Genomic DNA, 21307 nt, shown 5'->3' on the forward strand with positions numbered 1-21307 from the left:
CCTGTTCCTTTCGGTAAATGAGACTTAGGGGAAAACACTGCCATTCGGTTACAGTGGGAATTCATTTTTATGACTAATAATAACAATAGCAAATAGTCCCTGATTGTTTACTCTCTGCCAGACATTTGTTAAGACTTTACATACATTATCTCAGATACACGTCACTGCAAGAAAAGAGGACTGAAGCTCAGGATGTGGGACCAGGATTAACACGGGTCCGTGGGAGGCCGGAGCCCACGCACTTACCACTAGCCCGCACTGTCTCCACTGACCACCAGCTTCCCAGACCAGTGACACTGTGGCCCAGAACCGCAGCCAGACGCACCCCTCATCCACGGCCCTCCCCAGGGTACACACCAGAGATGTCTGCAGGGCCCCGCCCTTGCCTCTGTTACCATAAATCCCGAACCGGGACGGTCTGGAATTGTGAGGTTTTTGTTAGGAAATTAGCTGGGCAAGCAGCTAAGGTGAAAAGCGTTGTAACGCAGTGGAATTAAAACCACACGGCTGTGGAATCCGCAGGTCTCAGAGAGAGAAGGGGAAGCGGAGAAGCTGCATTATTGATGGGCTCGTTCCTCAACAAATGGAACATCAATTTCCACTGAGCACTTTAGTCAGACCCTGAACAGTATAAAATGTGGGGCTTGAGTTGGCTTCCTCCCTCCCTCCCTCTCTCCTTCTCTCCTTTTACATCTCACTAGCTTCGAAAACACAAAAGTGACGCGGCTCTCAAAAGTATACATAGAGTATACCAGGTTTTTTTTTAAGCAAGGAGATTTGGTGGTAATAAGAGTAAACAATAAATAAATAAAATACAGTTAAGATTGTTAGACGATAAACTGTATACCTGAAGGTCCCAGGCATCTGCTAGAATTGGGCCACAAATTTGGCCATGACCTCTGAGCAGCCTCTGCAGAGGTAAACATGATCCATCCAACATCATGTGATTCTGACAGGAAATCAATTTAGTGGCCCTTCCTCCCCTCCATAGGTGTGTTTCTGACAAAATCAAGGACTGCTTCCTCCTGGACGCAGTGGTGGGTCCAGCCATGCTGTCATGGTCCTCCCTGGAAGACCCAAACTGCCACCTGCCAGAGACATCAGGGAAGATGTTGGCTGCCGGAAGCCTTCATGCCTGCTGTGCAGATGACACTAATGATACTGCTGGAGTTCCTGGATCCAGCTATGCCTGAAACCCTTTGTCGACCCCTGGATATTTCAGTCTTTTTTTTTTTTGCATCAGCTTATTTGAGTTTGATTACTGTCACTTAGGAGTGAACTTAAGGGTTGTGACTAGCTGTGAAGGAAAAAGCAAAAATAAACACACATCACAGTCATTCAGGAGAAGTACTAGAATTCCTTTAAGGAGATTTTCCCATTGTACAAAAAATTCTCTACTGATTTTCTATAGGTCTTGATTGTTCAAAGCAACCATCCATGCTGAAAAATCATACATTTCCTCAGCATGGGATTCAGGATCTTTATGATCCAGGCCTTGCTAGTTTTCACTCCTCTCTCCCTATATAGCTCCATGTCCTTTCTCTCCAGCCCAATAAAAAGAATGACCTGCATGCCACTCCTGAGTACAACATGAGCCTCCTGCCTCTTGCTTTTGTACATGCTGTTCCCTCAGCCTGGAAGGTCCTTTCCTTCCCTGGTCTGCCTGCCAAATTTCCACACAACCTCAAAACTCTAAGTCAGTAATCACCCTCTTCCCTGCTAGCTTAAGCAATACAATATTTTTAAAACAATATGATTCTATTTATATGAAATGTGCATAATAGGCAACTATATAGTAGATCAGTGGTTGCCCAGGGCTAGATGATGGGGGCATTTGGGAATGATGGTTAAAGGGTATAAGGTTTCTTTTGGGGGTAATGAAAAGGTGCTAAAATAGATTGTGTTGATGGTCACACAACTCTGAATATGCTAAAAGCTACCGAACCATATACTTCAAATAGGTGAACTGTATAGTGGGTGAATTATATTTCAATAATAAAGACTTTTTTTTTTTTTTTTTTGGCCACACCAAGCGGCTTGTGGGATTCTTAGTTCCCTGACCAGGAATCAAACCCAGGGCCCCTGCAGCAGAAGCACAGAGTCCTAACAATTGGACCGACAGGGAGGTCCCCCTCAATAAAGTCTTTAAAAAATAAAAATAAAGATGAGACTATACTATTAAAAATAATAATAAAACAAATAATACCGAGATATTATAAACTCAGCTTCAGAAATAAGTAGTGTGAGGACATAAATTTCCCTCCATGCCCACCCCCAATATTCTGCAGACCCCCATGCAAGTAACCAACTGAGCCCAGACCCTGCCCATGAGCAGAGGGTCCTCATCAAGGCTCTGGCATTCTACTCCCCCTCAACTCCCTTTCCTGCTGTAACCAGCAGGAACCATGGCGGGTAAAAGGGACTCACCGTGGGCAGCTGGCCCGATAGCAGGTGGCTGTCCTGGGCCAGCATGTTGGACACCATGATGGCTGGGAGGTCCATGGCCTGGTAGGAGTAAGCAGGGAGCAGCCCGTTGGGCGTGAGGCCGTGGCACAGTGAGTGGTAGCCGGCTTCGTGGTCCCCCAGGTGCAGGAGGGATGGCTCGGGGAGGTTGGGAGGTGTTATTGGGGGGATCTCATAGTCTTCGTTGCTCTCGTTCTGGCTGTTGTAGGTCTAAAACATCAAAAGGGCATGTTGTTGAGGGTCAACGTCTTACAGCTGCAGAACAGGCTTGAAAGCACCAAAAATAGCAACAATGATAACCCCTTGGCAAAGGAGAGAGGGGATGATCCCTCTGCAAGGCACACAGTCAAGATGGCCCAGTCCGACTCCTGACCCACCCCCAAATGGGTGCTTCCTCCTACTATACAGTCTGTATACAGAAATCTGCCCTCCTGGAGAACAGGGCCAGCTCCTGTTCACCTGTTCTTCTCTGTTTTCCCACCAGATCTGGCCCCTGCAGCCCACCATGAATCCATCTGTCCACACCCACCCATTTTACAGATGGAAGAACTCAGGTCCAAGAGCAAAACGGCCCATGCAGGGCTAGTAGAAGAGCTGGGAGTGGAGCTGAAGTATCCTAACTCCCTGCCCCATGGTCTTCCAGGGCAGCTGGACGACCTACTCTTATATGTTCCCAACTGGGTCCTCTCTTGGTCTTTCTCATCTTGGTAAACGGTAAAAACATTCCCCCAGGAGCACAAGCTACGAGCCACACTGGACACCTTCTTTTCCAAACATTATTTGTTCATTTTTCCCACCTCACTGCACTGACCAGGAAGCTCCATTACAATGCTGAATAGAAATGGTAAGAGTGGACACCCTTGCCTTTTTCCTTATCTTAAGTAGCTCAATATTTTTACCACTAAGCATGATTTGCCATAGGTTCTTACAGGTATTTTATAACAGGTTAAGGGCATTCCTTTTTCTTTCAATTATGCATGAAATTTTAATTTTATTGAATTCCTTTTCCCTGCATCTACTGAAAGTCTCAAGTGACTTTTTCCTTTAATTCAGTTAATATGGTAAATTGCTACACTTGGTTTTTCTAATGTGAAAACAACCTTGCATTTCTGGAATAGACCCTACTTGGTCATTTTATGCATTATTAGATTTTGATTGCTGATATTTTGTTTAGGATTTTTGCATCTAGTTCACGAGTAAGATGGGCCTATGATTTTCCTTTTTCATACTGCCTTTGTTGGGTTTTAGTACCAAGGTTATGTTAGCCTGGGGAATCATTCCTCCTTTGCTATGCTCTGAGAGCGATTAGACCTAGGAGAAGAGTTATTTGTGAACTGCAAGATGGATCCAAGAAAACATGAAAGAGAAGTTTCAAGATAATAGAGGACAAAGTGAGGGTGTCTAATGGACATCTGTTCAATCAGCCTTCTGGAGGGAGAACAGTGAGAATGGGGCAGAGGAATAACTGAAGAGATAATGGTTGGAAACATTCCAGAACTGATGAAGGACACCAAAGGTACTGGTGAATATGATGGTACATCTTCCAACAGTCATAACATATAATGTGTAGAGAAGGAAAAAAACATGAAACCACAACAGCATACAAGAAATAAATCTTCTAACATCCTTATATTCTTTGGTAAATTAAGTATGTGTATTAAATAGCTAGGGCAGTTGAAGTTCATTACAATATCTGGTTCTTGGTGGGTAGGCTCTCAGTAAGTATTTGTTGGATGAGGTTATTGAGGGGGTGGGGATGGGTAGGATTCGAGTGGAGTTATGGTGGGAGTAAGGCCCACATGGTCTCTAAAACACCTGCTTGTTGTTAACGCCTTTCTCCTCGGGCACCTGTGAACCTCACCACGATTCCTGGCGAAGAGCCCTAGGCTGCCCTTTGTATCCACAGAAACACGCTCCGAGAGGGCAGTGCCCAGCCACACTCATGCCCCCGCCTTGGACCCAGAGCCCAAGCCACCTCTTGCTTACTGGCTCCCTCTGCAGGGATCTTGTGAGATTATTTCACGGATAGGCAAACAGCAGTCCAGGAAGCAGTGACCCTGTTGGTGGCAAAGGGCATCTGGAGCCATCAGGAATAGGATCCAGTCTTCTGACCCCAAGATCTGGCTCCTTCCTACCACATGAAGTTGCTTCCTAGAGCTGGACCAAACTCACAGGTTTGGGGACCGACCCCTGCCTAGTTGCTCTATATGCATACAACCAAAGTTCTATATCTCATACTGCACGGTCTTAGCCTGTCATTGCCCTCTCTCTCGGCTCAGTTTCCACACTCGCACAAAGGGGGACAGGGGATGGGCTCATCCACGTTTCAAGCTCCATGGCTAAGTATACACATTACCTATTCTATCAATATCCATGGAATTTCAATCCAATTTGATGGGAGTCCCCCAGCTGGTGCCTGGGAGTAACAGAAGGACCAGGAGAGGGCCCAAGGAAGATCCAGTTTCTCCTGATCAAGCTTGACACATAGGTGGAAACCATCTCCTGGTAGGTCTCAGCTCTACCGAAAACAATTTCCTTGAGCATTTTTTTCAATCAGGGAATATAAATATCTAACATTTATTGAGCATATAGTATGTGCCAGGTGTGAGCACTTTACAAAAGTTTAATGTATTTAATTCTTACAACATCGTTGTGAAGGAGGTTCTGTTATTATACAGCCATTTTATGGATACAGAAACTAAGGCACAGAGAGGGGAATTTACCTGCCCAAAGTCACACAGTTAGAAAAAGGTCTCACTCCCTCCTCCCCTAATTTACACTGTCTGCAAAGGAAGGCAGTATTTTCTAGTCTGTGACATGGATCCTGAGACTCTGGGTCCTAACAATCCTGAGAGGCAGTGCCAATCAAGGCCAAACTGAGGGCTTGGGCACCAAGAAACAGGCTTTGGTCCAGCCTTGTTATTGATGAGCTTGGGAAAGTAACTCCTCCCACTAAAAGGTGAAGATCAAAAGCACGTTTTCTTACACAGGACCCCAATCCAATGCTCTCCCTTACTGTCTCTTACCCAGAATATAGCCCCCATTGCTAGTTACTGATCACCCAATATATGGTGGGTGTTTTATGTGCACATCATCTCTAATTATTTTTTCTCCATAGTCTCCTAGGTGTGTAACAAATGGTATGTGTCTCTAATATCCCAGCTGTGTCTACAGTGACCTCCTAGGTCTCCTTAATTACAAGTGTGTGTCACCTATGATTTCCCTAATTCCCCAAGTGTGTCTAAACTGACCTGGGACATCCCTCAAATTCCCCAGGGAGGTCTACCTTGATGTGGGTTGTCAACTTTATTCCCCAGGTCTGTCTACCTTGATATGGATGTCTCCCTAATTCCCCAGGTAGGCCTGCCCTGAACTATTTCTTTTCCAGCTTTATTAAGATATGATTGACATATAAACCTCTAATTCTTAAACGCATCCTGTACTTATCCCCATTTACAGATCAAAAAATCAAGATCTAGAGGCTTCACCCAGGTTACAACTAGGAGGTAACTGGGTCTGATCCGTATCTTCTCGTGTTGCTGTGACAGTAGCAACCTCTTTAAGGACCCTCCAAGCAACAGCCTCCCCGTCTGAGTCTATGTCCACTCTGCTCCCAGTGCCCATTCCTCAAATAAAGACATTCTGAACACTCGCTGCCTAAAAACTAGTATGTACTGGAAAGAGACAGAAAGAGAGAGGTCCCTCCAAACATCTTAACATGGCACCCAAGGGTGATGAAAATGCTTCAGATTGTATTTTGATGCATTTTGGTGCATATATGCGGGTGTTAATGTAACTTCACCTTTACGTGCATCTCTTCCAAGACAAGATACCCAAAGGTCAAATGGTATAATTTTGTGGTTAAGGATATGAATGGTACATAATTTGGTGAAGGGAGATTGATTGCTCTAGGGAGCAGAGAGGGGAAAGGGGAGAAATACCCCCAAGAAATCAGAAATGGCTGGAGAGAAAGCACTCTGTACCCTTCTATGCCTGGCACCTGGCTAGTAAACCCCCCACCCCTGATGTGAATGCAACCACCCACCCCGTCTGCACCCTCACCAAGACAGCTGAGCAAGGCTCTGGCCAAATTTCACCAGAAATCACGCTCACCAGCTCTGCGTGGGATCTTCGTGCTGCTGGGAACCGCTCCCTTCCACCTTGTTAATCTCCACAATGATTCTCCCCTGAGTAGTCCTCTGAACTCCCTTTCTGCCCCTTTGCCCTTTGCAGATGACCAGTCACCTTCTACTTCATTCACAGGGAAAACAGAAAATAGCTTCCAAAATGTCCTGACACCAGAACCACAAACCTGCCCATTTGGCACCAACTTGCCTCCTGTTCTGACGCCAGAAGAGCCATCCCTACTTCTTCCTAAGGCCAATCTCCTTACCTGTGTATGAATGGTCCTACCCCCTCCTTTCTCCCTCTGTCCCAGGGACCTTGGTCATTCCATTAACCATTCTTGTTTCTGGCTCTTCAGCCTCCCCTCCCTGCTGGGCTGAGACATGCTCAACTCTCTGGTCTTACACACTCGCCCATCCCTCTGCAGCTGCCACCATCTCTCCTCCGGTTCACACCCATCTTCCAGAAAGGGCTGTCCTCACCCATCGGCTCCCCTCCCTTGTCTCCTTGTCTCCACAGCCCACTGCAACCTGCATTCTCTTCCCTCCATGCCCTCAGCAACCAGTGAGCTCCACGGCACCAGATCCAACTGGCTTTTTTTCCCAGCCACGTCTCATCTGTCCCCTCAGCAGTGACAGTCCAACTGATGCCTTTCCTTCATCTTGCAGGCGTCCCTCCTTTAGCCTCCGGGACCTCGTGCTGTCAGTTACCTGCCCACCTTCTTGCTTCTCTGTCTCCAATGTCAACTCCTTCTCTGCCAGCCACGTTGGAGTTTCTTGGGTTCAGTCCTGAGCGTTCGGCTCTTCCTGCCCTACACCTTCTCCCCAGGTGGACCTCACCCAGTCTCAGTTTCAACTTCCATCTTGATGCCGCATTTCCACCTCCAATTGTGGTCACTCATCTGAGCTCCAGATCTGAGCATCTAAATGCCTACTCAATGCTCCCACCTGATGTCTCACAAGCATCTCAAAGCGAACATGTGCAAAGCTGCAATCACGATGCCCCTTCCCCCACCCTGCACCTGTGTCTCCCTCATCCTCCACCCAGTTAATAAAGCCACGAACTTGGGGCTTACCTTCAGTCACCCCTCAAGTCCAATGAAACTCCTCTGAAATATCTTTTAAACCTATCCATTTCCCTCCATTCACACTATCTTGGTCCAGGCCACCAGCATCTCTTACCTGGGGAACTGCAAAAGCTTCCTTACTGGTCTCCCATAGCCCACTCTTGTCCCCACCAATCCATTCCCTTCATGCAGCTAAAACGGGTCTCTAGAAAGATGATCATCTCACCACATAACTCCCATGCTTACAATGCTTTGATGGCTCCCCTCTGTCCTAGGATAAAGTCCATAGTCCCAAACATGGCTTGTAAGTCTTCACCTGGCCTGGCTCCCATCACCCTTCTAGCCACAGGGACCTTTCCTGCCTCCAGGCCCTCACACAGTCTGTTCCTTCTGCTAGAATGCTTTGCCCGTCACTCGCTCTTCCTTCATCTGGCCCATTCCTACTCATCCCTCAGCCATAGGTTTGGTTTAAATGTCTTCCCTGACACTCTCTAGAGTGTCACACACCCTGCATTTCTTCTTGGAAGTACTCATCAGATTTGTAGCTAACTTCTTGTATAATTATTTGTTTAATGTTTAATGTTGAGTTCTGCCAGGACAGCCCTTGTATGTCCTGTTTTCCAGAATCTGGCACAAAGTCAGAGCTAAATAATTAGTTGGATGGGTGAATGAGCCAGGTCCTATGGCAGATGCCATAAGCATGCATCTCACCCAACCTTCGTGACTGCCCTGGAGGTGGCCATTACTGCTGCTATTGTACAGGAGGCAGTACGGTGTAAGTGGGTCAGAGCCTTGAATTCTGGCTCTGCCACATACCAGCTGTGTGGCTTTGGGCAGGTTACGTAAACTCCCTGTGCCCCAGTTTCCTCGTATGTGAAAAGAAGGTAATAACAGTATATACTATAGGGCTCCTGCAAAGAGTAAATGAATCAACATGTGTAAACTGGTCAGGACACTGCCTGGCACAGAGACAGCCTGCTCAGTGATGGTTGTTATTGCTGCTGCTATTGTCCTTGCCAGGAGTTTCAGAGACATTAAGGAACTTCCCCAAGGACACAGGACAAGTAAACAGCAGCTCACCCGCTCGGTATCCTCGCTGTTTTGCCCACCGTGAATGTTCCTAACTCCTCACACCACAGGTCCATGCATCACAGGCTGATGTCTGGCTTCAGCCTGACCACCGAGATGGGCCAGGGGCTGACTGCCTTTAGATGGCACTCAGCCATACGTATCATATCATCCCGGAAAGCAGAGTCCCAGGAAGCCTTCCCCAGACCCTCCCACAGCAAGACTCCCCTCCTCTCATTCTCCCTCCACAGCCTCATGTGTGTTCCCCATAGCATCTTTATCACCTACAATGATTTGTGACTCTTTCCTTCCCTTTAGTTGGGCCCCCTCCCCCCAGACTCCACGAGGGCAGGGGTTAAGGCTGTCTTGTCACCAATGCCTGGCACACAGTAGGTGCTCAATTAGAATGTGATGAATGAGCACATGAAATGGGAGGACACACCAGGCTTTGGGTTTAGACTTTACCTGGGGGTTTCCATATCTGTCCCTCCCAACAGACTGGAAGTCCCTCAGTCACCCACTGTTCATGTCTGTGGACCGTCACCTTCCTCTCTACTACCTGCATCCAGAACAGGTGCTGTCACATGGCATGTGACAGTAAATGCCAAATGACTGCACGAGTCCATACCTTTCATTTAAAAAACCAAAACCCTAACACACTGGAACCAGCCCAAATGACCAGAAGCCTTTTCCAAAAATAAGCATATGTTGCATCAAAATATTGGAATCACACCATTATGACAATTCACTTAAAGAGGCAATTAGCACACTTAAAAATAACTAAACGTGCAAACACGTACGTGCCTCCTCTGAATGCAATTAAATCCTAAATGCATGACACCTGAATACCACCCCAGCCTGCTATGGATTCATACTGTGTGCCAGTCTCTGGACCCGGTACTTCCACACTCATTCTCCATTTAACCCATATGAGTGCTGCAAGGAAGTGACTGTTCTCTCCATTCTGCAGATGAAGAACATGAAGCTCAGAGAATGAAGGTGTCCCAAGTTATTCTTGGTTGGGATTCAAGCCCAGGTCTTGTGACCCTGAATCCATCATTTTCCCACACTGGGTCAGAGACCTATTCAAGACTCATATTCCTCACTTCCTCTAAGTAAGAAATGGGCCACTCAGTGATGCCTAATTTGCTCCCCAGAGCCAGTGTCCTCATGAGAATATAGAAAGAGATGCCAAGTTTTAAGAGCTCTAGAAGCTAAAAATATTAGCAAATCTTACAGGGAAACTTCTGTAAAGAGCTGTCTTTTCCTATCCACCCATCCTCTCTCAAACACACTCCAGGGACTTCCCTGGTGGTGCAGTGGTTAAGAATCCACCTGCCAATGCAGGGGACATGGGTCCGAGCCCTGGTCTGGGCGGATCCCACATGCCGTGGAGCAACTAAGCCCATGTGCCACAACTACTGAGCCTGCGCTCTAGAGCCCGCAAGCCACAACTACTGAGCCCACATGCCACAAATAATGAAGCCTGTGTGCCTAGAGCCTGTGCTCTGCAACAAGAGAAGCCACCGCAATGAGAAGCCCACGCACCACAACAAAGAGTAGCCCCTGCTTGCCGCAACTAGAGAAAGCCCGCGCGCAGTAACCAAGACCCAACACAGCCAAAAATAAATAAGTTAATTAATTAATTAAAAAAAAAAAACGCACTCCAATCACATTTTCATCCCACCATCCACCAAAACTGTCTGGCAAGGTCGCCAGTGGCCTCCATGTTACTAAGTCCAATGGTCAGATCTCAGTCCCAACTGTACACCTTGACCTTCTCAGAAGCATTTGACATACTTGGCCACCCTCCTTCTTCTCCTGGGAATAAATTTCTTCAAGTGCTTCTAGGACACCACACATGTTGATCTTCCTAAATCACAGGGCTTTTCTTCTCCATGTCCTTTGCTGGTTCCCATTCTTTCCCTCAACCTATTAATGATGTCGCAGAGCTCAGATCCCAGACCTCTTCACTAAACACACTCAGTCCTTGAGGATTTCATCTAAACTCCTGGCTTTAAATACCATCTATATGCTGCTGACACCTCGGCTCATATCTCCAGACCAGACCTCTCTCCTGAACTACAGATTCATAGAGCCCACTGTATTTGACGCCCTTGTTTGGATTTTAATAGACATCTCAAATTTAACACGTCCAAAAGAGAACCTGTCAATCCATGGTTTTCTCCTCCTCAGCTAATGGCAAGTCCATCCTTCCAACTGCTCAGGCCAAATGCCTTGGAGCTATCCTTTGACTCCTCTCTTTCTCTCACACCCTACACTAAATCTGTCAGGAAATCCTATTCGCCCCACCTTCAGAACAGATACAAGATGGAACCTCTACGGTCCAAGCCGTCATCCTCTTTACCCTGGATGACTGCAGTAGTCTCCTACCTGGTTTCCCTGCCTCCGCCCTTGCTTTGGTCTATTCTCATTCAGAGACCAGAATTATCCTGTTAAAATGTAAGGTCATGTCATTCCTTTGCTCACCACCCTCCAGTGGCCCCCTTCTTACTCAATTAATAACAGGGTCCTCAGCAATTCCATTCCTGGGTATATACCCAAAAAAACAAAAACACTCATTTAAAAAGATACATGCACCCCAATGTTCATAGCAGCATTATTTACAATTGCCAAGGTATGGAAGCAATCTAAGTGTCCTTCAACAGATGAATGGATAAAGAAGACGTAGCACACACACACGCTACGGAATACTACTCAGCCAATAAAAAGAATGAAATTTTGCCATTTGCAGCAACATGGATGGACTTGGAGGGCATTATGTTAAGTGAAATAAGTCAGACAGAAAAGGACAGACTGTATGGTATCACTTATATATGGAATCTAAAAAATACAACAAACTAGTGTATATAACAAAAAAGACGCAGACGCACAGATATAGAGAAGAAACTAGTGGTTACCAGCGGGGAGAGGGAAGTGGGGAGGAGGAGTATAGGGGTAGGAGTGGAAAAGGGTTATTATGGGATGATATGAAACCCTGTGTGTGAAACTTTTGAAAATGGTAAAGCACTGTAGAATTTAAAGAATCTTTCATTCAATAAAAAAAGAAGAGGGTCCTTATAATGGCTACATGGTCTACTCCCCCACTCCCATGTACATCCCTTTTACCTTCCTGACATCACCTCTTAATATTCTCCTCGTTCATGCCAGTCTGGCCACACTAGGCATGATTCTGTCTCAGAGCCTTTGCACTGGCTGTTCCCTCTCTCCGGAACATTCTCCTCTTAAATATTCACAGAGCTCATTCCTTCACCCCTCAGGTCTTCACTCAAACCCCTGCTTCTCAATGAGGTTTAACCTCACTGCTCAATTTAAAGTCACAAACCATCAGCCATACTCTACTGTTTGTTTGTTTTTATTACTTGTTACTTCCTAACATCCTATATATTGGGTTGGCCAAACCCATCCTATATATTGGGTTGGCCAAAGTTCATTCAGGTTTTTAGAAAGATGGTAAGGAAAAACCCAAACGAACTTTTTGGCCAACTCAATATTTTTATCAGTTTATTATGTATTACCTGTCTCATCCCACTAGACTATCAGCTCCACGGAGGAGGAGATTTTCACCTGTCTTGTTCACTGCTGTATCCCCAATTTCTTCAACAGTGCCTGGCATGTAATGAGTACTCAGAAAGTATTCGATGAATGAATGAATGAATGAATGAATGAATGAGTGAATAAACAAATGAACTACTCATCAAATGCCAGAAGAAAAGAGTGGTAAGAAAATGAATGGACTGGCAAACCATGAAGATACCCCCTTCTAAGGAGAAGGCTTACTTTTGGCTCTGATCCAAGGGTAAGACACAGGTTGTTTGAATCAGTCCAGCATTCCTCCCTTCCTGGAAGTGGTGCATGAAAAACTGTAATCGACTGTCCTTTGTGGGGAGCGAGTGGGAGTGGGGAGGAAGAGGCACTGAGGCAAACAACAGGGCTAGGAGGTAGGGCTTTACCAACACATGACATCTACCATACAGATGTGTGTTAGGAGGCTGCTAGAATCACCTTATTTCTCAATTCGTCCATTTGCACTTTTCTTTCCAAATCAACTAAAGAACGAGAACTCAGAGCAAAGCAATACAGCTGGGGTAGAAGGGGCATCCAGGAGACTGGCAGGTTTCTCATGCACCAATTCTAGGAACGGAAGACTACTGGACTGATCCAAATGGCCTTTGTGGCTTGCACTTGGGTCAGAGAAGGGTAAGCCTTCTCCTGGAATTCCTAGGAGGAAAGGTCTTAATTGAACATCAAAGCCAATGACTCCTTGAGATAGGGGAATAAACAAGCAAGGGAGCAGCCTCTGGGCCTTGAGAAAGGGATGGAGAAGAAAGAATCTAAGAACATCCATTGGACCAGAAGCCTGTTGCAGTGATAAGCTTATGTTCCATGAAATTATCAGAATAAACTCATTCGCTTACCACAACAAAATAAGTGAATCAAAAATTCAACCATAGGAAGTAACAAATATATATAGATAGATAGATAGAGATAGATATATTCTTTTAAATAACCCTTTCCGAAACAAATACTTAAAGCTCAAACCTAGAGAATGAAAAGAAAATCCAGAAAGGGATTCTAGAAGGAGTGGTGAGCTGAAAAACTACTACAACTTATATTAATTCAAAATAGCTGTTGATACTACAATTTATATTAATTCAAAATAGCTGTTGATAAGGTGACTGCAGGATTCAGTGTGACTATCTTATGAGGATTCCTAAAATAGAAGAGGTATAGGACAGAATTATAAAATTAAAAATGATCACAAACTAAAAATGGACAGGATTTTGCTAGAAGCTATGCCTTCCTTAAAGAAGACTACAAATACTGATTAGTTATTTATAGTGTAAGGAAAATTTAAGTTTAAATATTTTGTTCTAATTTTTTACATGTACTGAGTTGAAGTTCACATAACACAAAATTAACACTTGCGTGCCATTTAGTACATTCATGTTTTGTGAACACCACCTCTATCTAGTCCCAGAATATGTTTGTCATCCCCAAAAGGAAACCCCATACTTATTAAGCAGTTTCTCCCTACTCCCCTGGTCCCAACCCCTGGTAATCACCAATCTGTGTTCTGTCTCTGTGGATTCACCTATTCTGGATAGTTTCATATAAATGGAACCATACAATATGCGACCTTATGTGGCTTCTTTCACTTAGCATAATGTTTTTGAGGTTCATCCATAATGTAGCACATATCAGTAGTTCACTCCTTTTTCATGGCTGAATAATATTCCACTATATGTATAAACCCAATTTGTTTATCCATTCATCCACTGATGGACATTTGGGCTGTTTCCATCTTTTGGCTACTGTGAATAGTGCTGCTATGAACAAGTTTGTACATATATTTGTTGGAGTTCCTGTTTTCAATTTTGGGGGGTATATAGCTAGGAGCGGAGTTTCTGGGTCATATGATAGTTTGATGTTTAATTTACTGAGGAACTGTCAAACTTTTTTCCACAGTGGCTGCACATTTTACATTTCCACCAGCAATGTCTGAAGGTTCCAATTTCTCCACATCCTTGCCGCCAACATTTATGTTGCATTATTTTTATTATAGCCATCCTAGTGAGTATGAAGTGGTATCTTATAGTAGTTTTGATTCGTATTTCCCTAATGACTAATGATGTTGAGTATCTTTTCATGTGTTTTTTTGCCATTTGCATATCTTCTTTGGAGAAATGTCTTGAAGTCTTTTGTCCATTTTTAAATTAGGTTGTCTTTCTGTTGCAGTATTGTAAGTGCTTTTTATATATTCCAGGTACTAGACCCTTATAAGATGTATGATCTACAGATGGTTTTCTCCCATTCTCTTTCTTGATAATGCCCTTGATATACAGAAATTTTTAATTTTCATGGAGTCCAATTCATCTATTTTTTCTTTTGTTGCTCATGCTTTTGATGTCCTATCTAAGAATCCATAGCCAAATCCAAGGTCATGAAGAGTTACTCCTATGTTTTCTTCTAAGAATTTTGTGGCTTTAGCCCTGAGACATAAGTCGTGGACCCATTTTGAAATAACTTTTGTATATGGCATGAGGTAGAGTCCAACCTCATTATTTTGCACATGGCTATCCAACTGTCCCAGCACTATTTGGTGAAGAGACTGTTCTTTCCCCATTGACTGGTCTTGGCACCCTGGTTGAAAATCAATTGACCACAGATGTAGGAGTTTATTTCTGGACTCTTATTTCTATTCCGTTGGTCTATATATCCATCCTTATACTGTTCTATTGTGAACCACGCTGTTCTGACTATTGTGCTTTTGTAGAGATTAGGAAGTGTTCTCCAACTTTGCTCTCCTTTTGCAAGATTGTTGTGGCTCCTCAGGACCCACTGCAATTTCATATGAATTTGAGGATCAGCTATTCCATTTCTTCCTAAAAAGGCCGGTGGAAACTTGATAGAGATTGCACTGCATATGTAGATTGCTTGGGGAGTACTGCAATCTCACCAAAATTAAGACTTCCAATTCATGAGCACAGGATGTCTCCCCCATTTGCTAAAGTCTTCCTTAATTTCTTTCAGCAGTGTTTCATAGTTTTCACTGTTCAAGTCTTTCACCTCCTTGGTTAAATTTATTCCTAAATAGTTTATTCTTTTGCATGTTGTTATATATGAAATTGTTTTCTTACTTCTTTTTTTTTTTTTTTTGGATTGTTCATTGTTGGTACATGGAAACACAACTGATTTTTGAATATTGATCTTATACCCCGAAACTTTGCTGAATTCATTTATTATCTATTTATTATAATTTTAAAGAAAAGCAGAAATTCCACACTGCTGGAGGAACAACAACAATAACAACAACAACAAATGGAAAAGAAAACAGAACCTGATCAAACCAACAAAAATCTGAAAAGAAAATAGAAATGAACTATGAAACATGATAAAGAACCTTCAAAAAATGACAGTATTAAGACTAAATACTAGTAATCACAATAACTACAAATGATTTCAATTCTTTTATTAAAAGATAAAAAATTAATATTTTGATTAAAATAAATGAATCCAGCATATGACATTTATAATAGGCATGCATGAAATAAAGTGACACAGAAGGTTAAAACTAAGCAGACATATCAGGCAAATAAAAAGCAGAAGTGGCAAAATTAATAACAAGTTAAGTACAATTTGGGGCAAAAGGCATAAAAGAGACTAAGAGTAATACTTAAGTTGATAAATGACACAATCCACTAAGAAGAAATGACAGACATAAACTTTTATGTAGACGGATAAAGCACAGGAATATAAAACGTTGAAAAACTGTTAGTAGTACAAAGCGGATTTAACCAAACCATAAACATGAAGAGACGCTAACACATCTCTTCAAAAACTGACAAATCAATCAGATAGAAATGAGTAAGGACAGAAGATTTGAATAACACAATTTCCTCTCTTGATCTGTCTCAAATTTAAAGAACACACATTCTTTTCAAATGTCCATAGAACACTTAAAAAACATGAGCATGTAATAACTACTCAGATAATCTCAAACTGTTCAAAAGGTAGGGATGATATAAGCCACATTCTAGGATCTAAATGCACTAACCTAGTTTTTAATTAAAAAGAAAAAAAGAAGGGAGAGAAGGAGGGAGTGAAAAAACATGGAGGGAGGCAGACCCTCCTAAATACTTGGGCATTTTAAAAGCAATCTTCTAAATAACTTTTGGGTTAAAGAGGAAATCACAACTGAAATTACAGACAATGAGAACACTATCTGACAAAACTTGTAAGAGGTGGACAATGGAAAATTTACAACTTTTTACCTAAATGAATTTATTGGAAGATAAGGAAGACAAAATAGATGAATTCAGCACTCAAGAAGCTAGAAACAGAAACAAAAGAAACCAAAAGTCAGTAGAAGACTAATAAAATAGAAAACAAACTTTAGAGAAACACAGGAAAGAGATGGTTTCTTGAAAAGGCTAACAAAATAGTAAACCACTGACAAGAAAAAGAAAAAAGGACACCCAAAAAAGGAATGAAAAATACATTGATTCTCTGAAAGTTGTTGAGAATTCCTTTGTGACAGAGTATAAGGCTATCATAAATGTTTATTATTTTCAGCTTCATTCTGTTGTTTAAATCTTCTAAATAACTATTAGTTTTCTTTTTCTGTTTGATCTATTGGTTTCTGAGACAGGTAGGTCAAAAAATTTCCACCATGATTGTGATGTCATCAATTTCTTCCTGTATGTCTGTCTATTTTTGGTTTCATATATTTCAGAGCTATGTGGTTAAGTATTTACATATTAATGATTATTGTTTCTTCTTGGGGAAGGGTACCTTTCATTATTCAATGGTTTATCCAATTAATGCTTACTAGAAAGTTCTCAGACTGACATTTGGATTACCCATTTCCATCACCCACCCCGATGCTGTATAGGCAGAAGATTCACTGAGGGGGGATCTATAGGAGTAGAGTGTGATTTGGCTTTCCTTCCATCCTGAAACCCCACTTTCGAGCCAAGTGAGAAAGACCCCAGTAGCACAGCTTGTTGGGACTCGGAATGCAACACGAAAGGGGAGCTGGCACCTCATTCCCTGGTGAGTCTGGTGAGAAGGAAAGAGCTCTCAGGAGGACCCAACTTGTGTCCCCAGAGTTGAGAGGCTCTGTGACTGGAAGGTTTTGAAAGATGGGAGGAGAGCAGAAGCTGCCTGAAATGTCAGGGCCAGGAGAGATTGAGAGAATGAGAGCGAGTCAGAGAGCGATCTGCATGTCCCTGGTTTGGCAAGTTAAGGATACGTGAGTTGCTGGGGGCAGGTGAAAGCTAAGGACAGCGGTTGGCTGAAGGCATCTAAAGAGGTCCCACCCAAGATGGTAGCCTGACAGGGCAGGGGGATCTCAGCAGCAGGAGGTATGTCAACAGGTATACCACCCACAGAGCAGGTCACAAGAGGTGAGCTGCAGAGTGAATCCCCAGCTCAATGTGCCCCATGGAAAAGAGCCAGCGTGTGAGAGCCTGCTATAGCAGCAGGCATGGAGGGTAGGACTTCAACAGTACTAGTCAGCATGAAGATTTGACCCTAGCCCTTAATCCTGCCTTACCCTGTCCTGACCCTGGAGTCTCCAGCAGCATCACAGGAAATGGGAGTGGATGGAGAGGTAACAGACCACCCCCATGCCCACTGCAGGTTTCCAAGACAATGAGCCAGGAAGGAAAGAACATGGGATGGACCTCTGCTTTCTTGTATCCTGTGGAGTCCAGTCCGCTGAATAACCCAGAGTGACAGCAACAACACCTTATGTTGACACAGGACTTTGGGGTTCCAAATGCTTCCACATATTTCAAATATTTTTCCCATAAAAGCCTGAAGATTCTTGGAATACATAATCAGTGAGTACTTTTTCTTTTTTTTTTTAATCTACAGAAAGAACGCTGTCTTTGGACTTAGACTGACCTGGGGGAATTCCAATCCTACCACTTACTTGCTGAGGGACCTTTGGCAATTTATCCCAACTACCTACTCCCGAGTGTCTTTATCTACAAAACCCCACCTAACAGCTGAGAGAATTATATGAGGAAACAGATGTGAAAACACAGGAACAGAAGTCAACACAATCCCCTCCCCAACACCCAAGGAGGGGAAAAAAAAAAAAAGACCTCAGGGTGTAAGCAGAACAAGTGTTAAATATCTTTTCCATTTTGGAAACTGAGGTTCGAAAAGGCAAAATGACTTATCCAAAGTCACACGGGTAGCATTTATGGTAACAAGGACAAGAAGCCCTGACTGTCTGGGGCCAACATATACTCTACCATTATTCACGCCCCTCCTAACACGGACATCAGTCCTGATTAGCCCAGGACAGTCCTGCTTTACACCTCTTGTCCTGGGGTAATTTTTAATAGTGCCTTCTTTCACTTTAAAATTGTCCTGGTTTGGACAATAAACTATATGGCCACCTACCATCCTAACAAATCAAACCTACACCCTATAAGAACATCTCAGCTAGAGGACTGTCATTCAATTCAGTGCTTCCTGACTCTGTTTTCAAAACAAGGAAAATGGCATCTTACCCAAACCTGAAACCCCATCAACTGCATCAGGGCACCCAGCGCCATAACTTCTTATTATGTGTACAGTAATTTTATGGAATTCAGTGGGGACTGAAATGCAATTTTGTCAGGCTTGTCTGTGTCCATAATGACCGAGTCAAATTAATCATCTTGGATAACACCCCTGTGTCACCCGTCCCAGAGATGTTTAATAGAATCTTTCTGATTCATGTCTCGCAGTCCATCAGATCTGGAGTATTGCCACCCTTCTGAAAATCGGTACAATTATGCCTTCTTGTTGGGCTATCATTTTCCAGGACTAAAAAATGCTTCTTAAAAATAAATAAATAAAATCCCATGCCATATATAAGCAAAGCGGGAGTGGAAAATCCATATTGTTAAAATTAAATGTGGATTCTGGAGGTGGCGGCGGGGAGGAGGATGTAATAGCTTTTTAAGCCTTTATTTACAGGCAGAACCTCCAAGTCATGGCAACAGGGACAGAGGAGAGTGTAGAAAACTCTCCCACTGGTGGTCCTGATCCTGAAATGCTTGGATCGCAGCAGACAGAGGCATCATAATGTGACAATGACAACCAGTCACACTTGACATGAGCTTTGTTTACTAAAACTGTATCGGGGAACAAACATGATAATCCCTGTGTGTTGTTTTGCTCAGAAAATTATCTGAGTCACTTTAAGGTTCCGGCAGCTTTCCAGACTGATACACTTGTGGGGGATGTTTCTGGAAAAGTGAGCAATTAGCGGTGGGGTTTCCTTCTTCTTTAGGAGGAATCAATCCCAGCAGAACTGAAGTAGCAAGGCTGGGGATAACATGGGGCCACAGCTTTTGAGTAAGAGGGAGTGGCCTGAGGAGCAGGCATTACCCCATTTTACAGATAAGCAAGCTCACTTTTCCAGTAAGTGGCAGAGTTTTATTTTCATAACATATTTTTTTACAATCACATATCCAACTGCCTCTTTGACACTTTCCCTTGGATGTCCTAGAGGAGAGGTCTGCACATTTTTTCTGCAAAGGTACGGATAATAAATCTTTTTGGCTTTGTGTGTCAGTCTCTGTTACAACTATTCAACTCTGCCACTGTAGCATGAAAACAGCCATAGACAATATTGAAACTAATGAACAGAGCTGTGTTCCAATAAAGCTTTATTTACAAATGACAAGTGGTGGGCCAGATTTGGCCCATGGGCCATGGTTTGCTGACCCTTGTCCTAGAGGTGGTTTTTCTTCTCCATAGAACTTTTAGCATCTAACACACAATATTCTTGACTTTTTAAAGGTACTTATTGCCTGTTTCCGTCACTAGAATGTGAATTCTGCTGTTTGGTCACTGATTATCCCAAGGGCCAAGGACAGTGCCTTGCACATAGTAGGGCCTCAATAAACATTTGCTGGATGAAATAATACATGAATGAATGAGAATAGGAGTTTTGGACTATTGTGTTTGCTGCTGTATCTCCAGCACCTAGAACACTGCCTGGCACACAGTAGGTACTCAGTAAACTTTTTTTTTTAATGAATGAATGCATGAATGAATTTACTGATGGCCCACTGTGGTAGAGGGCTGGGCTCTGCATCATTTTCCCTGTAAGCTCTAAGAAGTCAGCAAAGGTCTAAGGTGGCCTTCTCCTTAAAGATGCTGCTTAGTACAAAGTAATTCTAACTTGACCCATGAGGGTCTCTTGGCTCCCTGTCCCCATCTTAGAAATCATCTTCCCATGAATGTGTCTGAATTCCAGCTCTGCCCTTGACAGTCTGTGTAACCTGGGGAAAGTCACTGCTCCTTTCTGGGCCTCAGTTATACCACCTGTGAAAAGAGGGAGTTGGACCAATGGATTTTTTAAACCCAAATTTAACCAGGTATGTGCCACTAATTCACAGGTACACAGGCAGACATGAGGCAGTGATGATTTTAAAAGCACTTTTAAATGATGAGTAGGCTCTCCAGTTGTTTCTGTGTTAAAATAGCTTCTGGGGAAAAATTATGTCTATTTGCAGCTTTTTTTTCTTTTCCATTTCTACCTTTTGAAAACTACAGAAGTAGCATCACCTAAAAATGTGTCCAGCCAGCTGCCTGGGGATGAATGCACTGAAGTTCTCAGTGACTGGCCTTTGTGAGTGTTCTGAGGTCCTGTGACACTGGGATAAGCAGGGAAGTCCCCCAGTTCATGCTGTTCCAGGCACGGTGCCCTGCTCAGACCCTTCCAAGGCTTACTGCCTTCACAGCAGGGTCCCAGTATCTGTCTGGCATCCAAGGATGCCTGCACCAGATCCTGCAGCATCACCTGACACCAGGCACAGTGAGTCATTGAAGACCTCAGGCACTGCTTGCTCTGGTATCACCAGGCCCCTGGGTGTGCTGGACCCTCTGCTCAGGCCATTTTCCTCCCAGGTGACACTTGCTCATCCTCAGAACTGCCACAATACTCTTCTGCTTTCCCAGGCACGGAGGACTGGGCACAGCATTCTAAGCCTGCTCTGTACAGAATGGAGCAAGGCCTCCTTCTATGGCCTGGACCCCACGCTCCTGCTAATA

The 21307-nt window shown here is 43.6% G+C and overlaps 1 protein-coding gene across 2 annotated transcripts in view; it reads right to left on the reverse strand.

The window, feature by feature from the left end:
* The window catches only part of TOX2 (TOX high mobility group box family member 2), a 135333-nt gene that overhangs the window by 42989 nt on the left and 71037 nt on the right, over window positions 1-21307 (reverse strand). For both annotated transcript variants that reach the window (XM_068523941.1, XM_068523942.1), the window contains exon 3: window positions 2428-2673. In XM_068523941.1, the coding sequence (XP_068380042.1) occupies window positions 2428-2673 (246 nt within the window). The remainder of the gene's footprint in view (window positions 1-2427; window positions 2674-21307) is intronic.

This window comes from Eschrichtius robustus, chromosome 16 (assembly GCF_028021215.1).
Source record: "Eschrichtius robustus isolate mEscRob2 chromosome 16, mEscRob2.pri, whole genome shotgun sequence".
Lineage (NCBI taxonomy): Eukaryota > Metazoa > Chordata > Mammalia > Artiodactyla > Eschrichtiidae > Eschrichtius > Eschrichtius robustus.